The sequence below is a fragment of the Panthera uncia genome, chromosome A2 (genome assembly GCF_023721935.1).
Source record: "Panthera uncia isolate 11264 chromosome A2, Puncia_PCG_1.0, whole genome shotgun sequence".
NCBI lineage: Eukaryota > Metazoa > Chordata > Mammalia > Carnivora > Felidae > Panthera > Panthera uncia.
Genome location: NC_064816.1, coordinates 15286268 through 15296335, shown reverse-complemented (window position 1 = coordinate 15296335; position 10068 = coordinate 15286268). Strand labels below are relative to the sequence as shown.

Sequence of the window (10068 nt, the reverse complement as noted above, 5' to 3'; positions counted from 1 at the left end):
CTTTCTTGAGTACCCAGTGGCCACATCCAGGCTCACCCCAAGTCGTGCGGAGACATTAAGGAGTGTGGAGATCTTAGATATCAATGAATAAACATTTGCAATGCATTCTTATTTGTTCTGAAGTTCCGGTCTCCTGAACGTTGTGGGGTTGCCTATGACATGCTCTGTAGAGAACTAGTTTCCCATGTGGCAAAGAAACTACTCGTGGTTTTCATGGAGCCCTTGAGGGAGCCGTAAGTCCCCACCTGCTCGGGTGGGAGTCCTCTGCATGGTTTTAGCTCGCTGGGTCCTGCTCCCTGGACTCAGTATGTTTGCCCGGAGCTTCGTAGCTTAATTACCAGCCCCTGGAGCTCAGAAGAGAGGATCACAAGAGACCAAAACTGGAAGCAAGAATGAAGTTAGAACATGAGAAATATTCCTTCTCTTCTGCCTCTTCCACTTGCTGCTATCGCTGCCCATTTTATTAACAAGCATTTGTACTCTCAGAGGGAGGAAGGCAAGGGAGATTCGGTGTGGGAGGCACTGGTTCATTACCCTTATTCTCTGGTCCGGTGTCTCAGCATCTCTCTGTCTGTGTCTGGCTTCTGATCAACTCCTCCCAGTCTCCTGTCCCCTGTCCTTCCAGGGGTCAATGTTTTAGATCCCATATATCCGTGGGCTCAGAGGGCAGTCCGTGTCAATCCTATATGTTGTGGGAGGAAGGCTGGGGTTGGGACTGAGCTTATTAATAAGTATTGAACCATCGGCTTTAAGAAGCCACTGAATATAATTGGGTTAGCCCAATAAATTTAACTTCTTCTTCCTAAAACATCCTAATCAAGTGTTCTTGGTCGGCAGGTATCTTTTCCCCCATCTTAAGGCTCCACTCAGCCCTGTGGTTCATGCTTTAACTGCATCAGATTTCCCCGGAGAGCTTGTTCAAATGCAGATCGCTGGTTCCACTCCTAGAGTTTGTAGTCCTGTAGGTGTGGGGTGGGGCCTGAGAACGACATCTCTAACAAGTTCCAAGCACTGCCTCTGCTGCTCTGGAGAACACTGCTGTCATTAACAGGAGGAGAGAAGGCAGCCTCCTCTTGACTGCCTTGACATGTAAGTGACACACATCACTTCAACTCACCTGCTAGTCATGGGAACTCATTATGTGGACCCCCTTAGATACCAGGCAGGGGAATGTGGTCCCCGGAGCTGGACCCCTCCCCCCATCCCCCAACTAGACAAGAGAAGGTGGAATCTTGGTGGTCAGGTCCCAATCTCTGTCACACCCAGCAGATGCAGAGACCATATCCTTCTGGAAAAATGCTCTGTGAAGGCCCAAGGCCCGGTATTCGCCATCATCTCTTTCAAGACCATCCCCTTGGTGGTCTGTGGAAGAGGAGGCATGTATTTCCTTCTCACGACTTCCCCAAGAGTCCTTGTTCCAGTAATAGGTCCAGCTCAAACACCACTTTCCTAAAGACGCCTTCCCGGGTTGCCTAGCCTTAATGTTCCTTTCTTGTGCTTTCTGTATCTTTTCAGACTCTCAAATCAATATAAATTGTCAGCCTTTCGAACGCACCGAGCCTGGGGAGGGGACCAAGGGTGCGGTCAGAGGCTGGGCGACCAGGTGGCCTCACAGGTCCTGGGAATTCGGGCGGGCCTTCACTACCCAGACTGGGGGGGACGCTGTCACCAGCTTAAAGCAATTGGGAGTGTTTTCATGGGCTTGGCCACTTGGGGGACAATCACAGATCAGGGGCTCCGAGGTCATTTTCGAGGAAGAGGCACGAGGTGTGCCAGCGCAGATGCCGGAAACGCGCCCGTGGGCGTCGGGGAAGGCTTGGCGCGTTGTCACGAGCTGGGGGCCCCATCACGTGACCGGACCCCCGTCACGTGCTGGGGGCGCCCTAGTGCGTCAGGGGCGCCCTCACGTGTCGGACTCGCGGCGCCGCGTGCCTGGGCCTGCAGGTGGCACCTCCCGGGCCTCATGGCCGCCTCGCCGCCACCCAGCTGCGCTGGAGCCTCGGGGCCCTGGGGCCTGAGCCGCCGCCTCCTCCTGCTGCTGCTGCTGCCGCTGCTGAACTCGGGTGAGGCAGCGCCTCCTCCGCGGCCGTGCGTTCCGTGTGTCTTCTGCCACCTCCCCCTCCCCAGTCCCTGCTCTGCCCCTCCCAGCACCCCCCCGCCCTTGAGGGTGGCCCCTCGGCGTGGCCCGCTCTTTGGCTACCTGGGACTCTGTGGACCCCGCCTCCCCACGGTCACCCGCCCTCCACCGCCACCCCTCAGGATGGCGCCAGCCTCCTGCCGCCCTGGCCTCCCTCAGGTGCCACCCGCCCTGCCGCCTCCTGGGGACCTGCAGGGCGGAGGACCCCCTGCATTTCCTCTCTCCCCATGCGCAGCCACTTCCTCCCCAGCCCACGCGGGCCTGGTGGCCGAGACCGAGCCGCCCTCCCGGGCGTGGTCGGGCCTCCCCGACCCCAGGCCGCTGCGCAGGCGCTGCAGGCCAGAGGCGCGTGGTCTCCGCGCGTTGAAACCGGGATGCCACGCCCCCTCTTCTGCCCCCGGCCCACTCCTCCCGTTGGCGCCCCTCTTGTCTTCCGAAGACGCAGGCCCCCAGGTGCTGTCCTCCTTGAGTGCCTCTAGCCCCCAGGGGCCCCTCCGAACCCCACTATTCAGCACCCCCCCCCCCTTTTCTTTATCAATCAGAGATACACCTCCTGTTCAAGGTCAGGATGCTGACCCTGCTCTGGACCGCAGGCCCTCTCCGCGCTGCGCTGCTCGGTCATTTTCTTGGAGGTGTCCAACCTCTCCTTCCCTGTCTGCCGAGCTGCCTCTCCCCGCGCCTTCCCCTCACTGCCAGGTTTCTCCAAGTAACAGTTTCCACTTGGTGCTGCCTTCACTGCTTCCTCGCTTCTCCCGTAATCCGTAGCCGTTCCGGCCATGCCTCTGTCCTTGTCCCTGACTTTTCTACCACTTCCTCCGTTCTCACTTTTTCCAGTCCCTTGGTTTCTCCAGCCATAACTCCTGATTCTTCTCTGCCTCAGGGTAACTCCCTTGCTCCCAACTCCTTGGGGTCCAAAGCTGAGGCTCTCATCTGACTACAAACTGGGTTCTCTTATTCTCTTCTCCTCAACTCGGTGGATAGGAGGCATTGTTCCCTAAAATCCGAAAGTGGGGGTTACCCAAGACCTAGCCATCTGCCCGCATCCCACATCCAGCTCACCATGCGTGTTCTCACTGCCACTTCCTCATTTAGACCGCCTCTTTTCTTGCCTGTGTCCTGCGGAGCCTCTGGTGGGATCTCACTGCCTGGTCGGTCATCTTCCTACTTTACTCTTCACAATAGAAGCCTGACCATGTCACCCTTCCTCTGGCCTCCCTCCTCCCACAGGGTCTCTTTGCTTCTCCGCCTGGCTTCTGAGCCTCCCCCCCTCCGTGACTGACCCCGACTTTCCTGCATGGCATCATTTCTTGTCATCATAGAGCCTTGTCCTTTATCCTCTGGAGGCTCTGGCACACACCGTGGTGTTTCTTTCGCACGGAATGTCATTGTCACTTTTCCGTTTTACCTTCTTTTCATCTTTAAGACCTGGCACGATCACCCTTCTTCTCAGAAGCGTCCTCGTCCACCACTTCTTCTGGGCTCCCCTGACACCTGTAACCTGGTCCCTACATTGATCGCACACAGGCGACTGTGTGTGTTTACTCCTGTCTCCCCTGCTGGACAGGGTGTTCCTAGAGGGCAAATACAGCCAGTATCTGTTGGAGACGCTCTGTCCCCTCCCTGGCCTCGGGCTCCAGGCTGGGAATGGAATGAGGGGGGAGGGAATATTTGGCGAATGAACAAATTAACCGATTCATGACCTCTTGCTTCGTTTCTGTTCCCCCTTTTCTCCTCCAGGTTATAAAGAAAACAATTCCATACCAGGTGGGGAGGGTGAGCCCCTGCGCCAGGAAAACCTCAGCTCCTGGGAGGGTGTGTTCTGAAGAGGGTCACACAGATAGTGTTTCTGGGTGTGTGGGAAGCAGGAATTTAGTCTGACCTGTGTGCTTTCCTTAGACGGGCCTTTTTCCTTAGACGGCAGGGATGGCGGGCTGGGTTGCTCCTGCTGTTCAAGGCCTTCTGTTGTCACGGGTCCTCCCTGATTTGTTACGAATTGTTCAGTTGCTGAAGTTACCTCTTCCTGCTTCTGTCCATGCCCCGCTGCCATCCTCCCCTTCCCCGTCCTTCCAGCCTTTCCTGCATGTCCAGTGCGTATCTCTGCTTGTGCGTATCCTCGTCAAAATACACATTGTGGTTTTGTGCGCATGTATTTTTAACTTACGTTAAATGGTGTTTCTCTAGATCCCTTTCTGTTTCCTCCAACTTATGGAACACCGTGCGAATACAAATAGGTCAAGGAACACACGCATCATTTTTTCAGAATCAGTTGAGGGTAACATACACCGTGACTCCTTGTCTCTAAATACGTAGGTGTGTATTTTCTAAGAATATTCCTTTATGTAGCCGTAGTATCAACTTATCAACTTATTACTTATCAACCACTTATCAACTTCACACATTTACATGGATACCATACTTTTATCTATTGTCCGTAATCTCATTTGGTCAGCCCTCTGCATTCCTATCAGCCATTTGTGAACAGACCTACTAGATGCAGCTTTTGTCTGTTTTTGCCCATCTCTAACAGATGAAAAATGGCTTCTTGATTTAATTGACATTTTTCTCATTAGTAAGGAGTTTCAGCATGCCTCAATGTGCTTTTGGCCTCTCGAGTTTCTTCTTCTAATAAATCGCCCTTACCCTTGGCATATTGTCTGTTCTTTTTTTCTTGTTGATTTCCTAGAGTTCCATGTATGTTCCTAATGAAAGTCTTGTGCTGATTTTAGGTATTGCAAATATTGCCTCCCAGTCTGTCATTAACTTGATTAATCAAAGTAATCAGTTTGATGCTTTATGGATTTTTAAAAAATGTTGATTTATTTTTGAGAGAGAGAGAGTGCGAGCCAGGGAGAGGCAGAAAGAGAAGGGAGACAGAATCTGAAGCGGGCTCTGCACTGATAGCAGAGAGCCCGACGTGGGGCTCAAACCTGTGCACCGTGAGAGCATGACCTGAGCCAAAGTCGGATGCTTAACCGACTGAGCCACCCAGGCGCCCCTGTGGACTGTGTTTTGAAGTTTTGTTTAAGGAGCCTTTCCCGCCCCATGTCACACAGTTCATCATTAACTTTACATTTTCACTTTTTAGGTCTTCGAAGCTGGTAGGAAAGAATCCAGTTTTGTTTTTCTTACTTTCTTTATAGTGAGTCAGTTTTCCCAGCACCGTCTACTCAACATGCATCTTCCACCCACCGATGGTGGTGGCTCCTTTATTTCCATTAAATTCGTATGTTCCCAGAACAACCTCAGGCTCTCTGTTCTTTTCCATTGCTTCCATCTGTCAGTCCTTGTCAATACCACACTATTTTTGTTATTATGGTTTTGGTGTGTGTCTAGATATCTGCTAGGACAAGTGTCCCTTTATGTTCTACTCTCTCAGAGACTGAGCTATTCATGGACCTTTGTTTTTCTATGTCAGTTGTAGAGTGTAAAGTTTCCTAAAATCCTAACTTGGAAAATGACTTTGTAGATTAACGTTGGGAAGAATGACATCTGAAATGTCTAGTTGTTTATGTAAAAGCAAGGTCTGGCTCCCTTCCTGGCTTCTGACAGTATAGTGTCATTTTGTATGTGTTCCTTAATGTTATATGGTGTTTGCTGTAGGTTTGTGGCATCTAACTTTTGTTAAGGATTTCCTTTCCGTTCCTACTTTGCTAAGTAACAGGTGGTGTTTGGGTTTTTTTTTTTTTTTTAGTCATTAGTATGTGTTGAGTTTTTCAAATGTCTTTTTCTGCGTCTACTGAGAAAAGCATGGGATCTTTCTCTTGAGAGAAAAAGAACTGTTTATGTGGAGAATGCTCTAAGGGCTCTTCCATTGTGGGACCACCCTTGCACTCCTGAGACAATCACTACATGATTGTGATGCGTTTTTTCAAAATACAGCGTTGAGTAATATTTTATTTATAATTTTTGCGTCTGTGTTCACTCATACGGTCGTACGACTTGATTGTTGGAAGGACGTGTAAACTGAGGCTGTGTAAGCTGTGAGTGGGGGCTCCGTGGGCTCCATGTGGAGGCTCTTTCTTGAATGGCCTGTGTACAGATTTCTGACACAGAAGTCAGGAGCTTTTCTTAGCTCTGAGTAGTGTGGGGGCAGAGGCCTTTTGCATCTGGGAGATACAGCAAGCTTATGGCCTTTTGGGAACATGGCCTCGGGACTTCTTCCAGATCCAAGAGAATGTATTTCTTGTCCTGGGGCATTTTCTATGCTTCTCCCTTGTTTTGAGGTTCCCAGCTAATCTCTCCCTGTTGTCTCAGTATCTCTCTCTCTCCTGTGATCTTTATGTGTCTGGCTTGAAGCCTTTTATCTCTGTCATTGTCATTTTTTTGTCTAGCGCAGTGCCTTTCTCTCACCCTGTCTCCCCATCTTTGAAATGAGAACAAGACCCTGAATTTACAGCTTTGTGCAAATTGTCCCGGGGTGGGGTGGGGGGGCATCTCGGTCTCAGGTATCCTCATTCTCCAATATGTGGTCACCGTGTCTCCCCGGCACACTTGTTCCTGAAGTTTGTGGCAGACCCTGGTGGTCGGAAGATTTGGACATGACCCGACATTGGCCCTGGGAGGTGAGCCTCCGGCTGGAAAATGAACACATATGTGGAGGGGCCCTCATTGATCTCAGCTGGGTGGTGACTGCTGCCCACTGCATCCAAGGGTGAGTGTGGCCCCTGTGTCCACGGCCTGGAGACCCAGGGCTGCCATGGGCCCAGCCCATCCTCCTCATTTCCTCTGTGAAACAATGTGGGAGTTGGGAGGTGAAGGGGGAGTAGGAAGGGATATCCGGAATGGGGAAGAGTCCTGCTCAAGGTCTCACAGGGCGCCAGGGGCTGAGTTGAGGCAGGAGCGCAAAGCAGCCATGACTGCATCCTGAGCAAGGTGACAGGAAAACCCAGCATACACTCCCCTGCCCCCCCCCCCCCCCCCCCCCCCCCCCCCCCCCCCAGTCCTCAGACACCTCCCCCCCCTCCATGCACACAAGAACATACACGTATAGCAACACTTGCACGCTTGCATACACCATACATAGATGAGGCCGGCTTGAATCAACTTGAACAGGGAATGAGGAGGCAGCAGCATCCCTGGCCCTGATGGCCTCCAGGCTGGATTAGCAAGATGGAAAGAGCAGAGCACATCGGGCAGGGCTTCTGCTGAGGGAGAGGGTCTTCGGCGGAGGTAGGAGCACTGCGTTGTTTGGAAACCTGACGTCGACTGGCTGAGGCCGTGTGTCTCCCGTAGCACCAAAGAGTACTCCGTGATTCTCGGCACCCCCAAGCTGAAGCCCGTGGACTTCCCGAAGGGCGTCTCGATCCCCGTGAAGGACATCATCATGCATCCCAAGTACTGGGGCCGGACCTTCATCATGGGTGATCTTGCCCTTCTCCAGCTTCAGACTCCCGCCATCTTCGGCAAGTACGTGCAGCCCATCTGCCTGCCAGAGGCCAGCTACAACCTGAAGGTTGGGACGCAGTGCTGGGTGACTGGCTGGGGCCAGGTGAAGCAGCGCTTCTCAGGTGAGCACGATGGGTTGAGGGTGGGGTGTGGAACCACAGAGGGCGTGCTGCCTTCCTTCTGGGGCCTCGGCTGCTAGACCCTTTCACGGTGCCTCTCAGGAAGCTTGTGGCTGCCACCTCTGGGCAGTTGTTGGATGTGTTAGGACGGTCCTCACGGTTTACACCGCTGGGCCTGCTGTGGGCACTAATGCAGGTCTAGCGACGCCTGCGCTGGGCACGATCTTTTGTGTCTTACAGAAGCTCGGAGTCAGGGAATCATAAATGTACTCACTCACTCATTCATTCACCTGACGAGCCTCGAGCGTCTGGCGCACCCCAGCCCCCTTGCGTTGGGAACACAAGCCCTACCTGCGGGGCGTCGTAACTGAGTGTGGGGGTGGGGGCGCAGGCTGGCAAGGAAGGAGGCCAAGACTTGGTCAGGTGATCTCGAGATCCAGCCGGGAGGGATCTGGGAGGAGCATCTGAGAAGCCTGAAGGAGGAGCGACTATTAATCAGGTGACAGAGGGCACAGCCGGTGCCAAGCTCAGAGGCTGGAGAGAAGCAGTGTGGGGTTGGGGTCTCCAGCTGTAAGTGGTTGCATTGAAACTTGGGTTGTGGCCTGCTCGGTTCAGAAGCAGCTGCTGCCCAGAGAGAGGGATCCTGAAAGCCTCCGAGGGTGAGGGGCTTGGCAGACATGGTCGGTGCGGCAGGGAGACAGACAGGTGAAGGCGGGCACGGGGGTGTGAAGGGATGTGGCTCGGCCGAGTGTCAGAAATGGAGGTGAGAGGACACTGGGGAGAGGCCAGGGCTGAGTGGAGTCAGAAGTTCTTTCTCACCCCACTGGGCTCCTCCACAGCCAACTCCACGCTGACCCCAGAGCTGCAGGAAGCCGAGGTGTTTATCATGGACACCAAGAGGTGCAACCGGATTTACCGCAAGAAGTCCCTCATCCCCCACCTTGTCCCCCTCGTCCTGGGGAACATGATCTGTGCCACCAATTATGGAGAAAACTTGTGCTCTGTGAGTTTCTGGGCGGTTCTGGCAGCTCTTCTCTTGGCAGTGACTCCCAGGGTGGGGGCAGGGGAAGTTCCTGGGGAGGGGTTTGCTGGGCTTTTCCCTCTCTGTCAGCATCACCAGGCAATGCTCTGCTCCCATCCCCTGTGACTTTGACTTTGCCTGATAACCCTGGGATGGGTCCACAACTGAGGAGCTGAAGGAGGAGGGCCCCATGTAGTGAGGACCTCAAGGAGCGAAAGAATTTTCCAGGCAGAACTCAGGGTGGGCATTCTGGGTCCTCTGGGGTCCTGGGTCCCCACGGGGCCCAGGGCTTCCATTGTTCCTCTCTCTTTGCCTAGGGGGATTCTGGGGGTCCGTTGGCTTGCGAAGTCGAGGGCAAATGGATTCTGGCTGGGGTGTTGTCCTGGGAAAAGGCTTGTGCCAAAGCGCAGAATCCTGGCGTGTACACCCGTGTCACCAAATACAGCAAATGGATCAAGCAGCAAATAAGTAATGGGGCTCTCTCAGGCCCCCAAACCTCTGCCTGCCTTCTACTCCTGTTCTGGCTGCTGCAGCCCCAGATGGGCCCCTGATCTCTCTTCTCTCTTCTCCCTGCTTTGCCTGTGCTTTATGGGTCCAGGTCAAAGTTAGACCCAGTTCCTGTGTCGGTATTCAACAAGAGTCAAGGTGGGGAGAGTGGCCCCCGGGGGGATGGGGCCCTGCTTTGGCCTCCCCATGGGGAGGGATGCGGTGGATGACTAGGCCTTGGGTGACCAGGAAAAGGGACGTGTGGCCTGGAAGAGCTCTGGAATTGGGGACCAGGATAGCCGAGATTAAATTTGTGCAAATGTGAGCTGGCTCTGTTCTTTTTTTTCTGGGCGACCCTGGGAGGTTAGGGTGGATGGGAGGGCAGGGCCTCCGAGAATTCATTCTGCCAGCAGACTCCCCATAGTGGAGGCAGATGGTTTTTGCTATATCACTAGTCCAGGGCCGTAGGGAAAGGGCCTGGGCCTCAGGCCTCAGTTTCCTCATCTGTAAAGTGGGCCGGCTGGAAGGGGGCAGCCGAAGCATGCCCTGTAGGCTGACAGTAGGAAGGACCCACATAAAGTGCTCCAAATATAGCTTGCTTTCTTTTTTTAAAAATGGCACAAAAAACTGATTATAAAAATTTAGGATTAAGGTTAGGGTTAGGGTTACATGTTTTTTTTGCTTTTAAAAATTTCTTTAAAGATTGTTTACAAGTAATATCTGAATACATTCTTATTGTGATTTACTGAAAGTGTTCAGAAATACATATAAAGAATCCCTCCTCTCAGCCACCCATGCCGCTGCCTTTCCCAGGAGTAATTTCTGCTGGCATCCTTCAATAAAATGTCTTTATGATTTTTAAAAAATAAATGAGATCTTATATATGTATTATTAATAGCCTACACTAAAAAATTACACAC

General features: G+C 52.9%; 1 protein-coding gene across 1 annotated transcript in view; it reads left to right on the top strand.

Moving 5' to 3' along the window:
- The window catches only part of LOC125928759 (probable threonine protease PRSS50), a 14399-nt gene extending 4926 nt beyond the window's left edge, over positions 1-9473 (top strand). Inside the window, exons 6-12 of the mRNA XM_049639429.1 lie at positions 1945-2068; positions 2260-2590; positions 3875-3949; positions 6641-6788; positions 7370-7644; positions 8481-8644; positions 8980-9473. Coding sequence (XP_049495386.1) covers positions 1945-2068; positions 2260-2590; positions 3875-3949; positions 6641-6788; positions 7370-7644; positions 8481-8644; positions 8980-9213 — 1351 coding nt within the window. The 3' untranslated portion in view covers positions 9214-9473. The remainder of the gene's footprint in view (positions 1-1944; positions 2069-2259; positions 2591-3874; positions 3950-6640; positions 6789-7369; positions 7645-8480; positions 8645-8979) is intronic.
- The last annotated feature ends 595 nt before the right edge of the window (positions 9474-10068 follow it).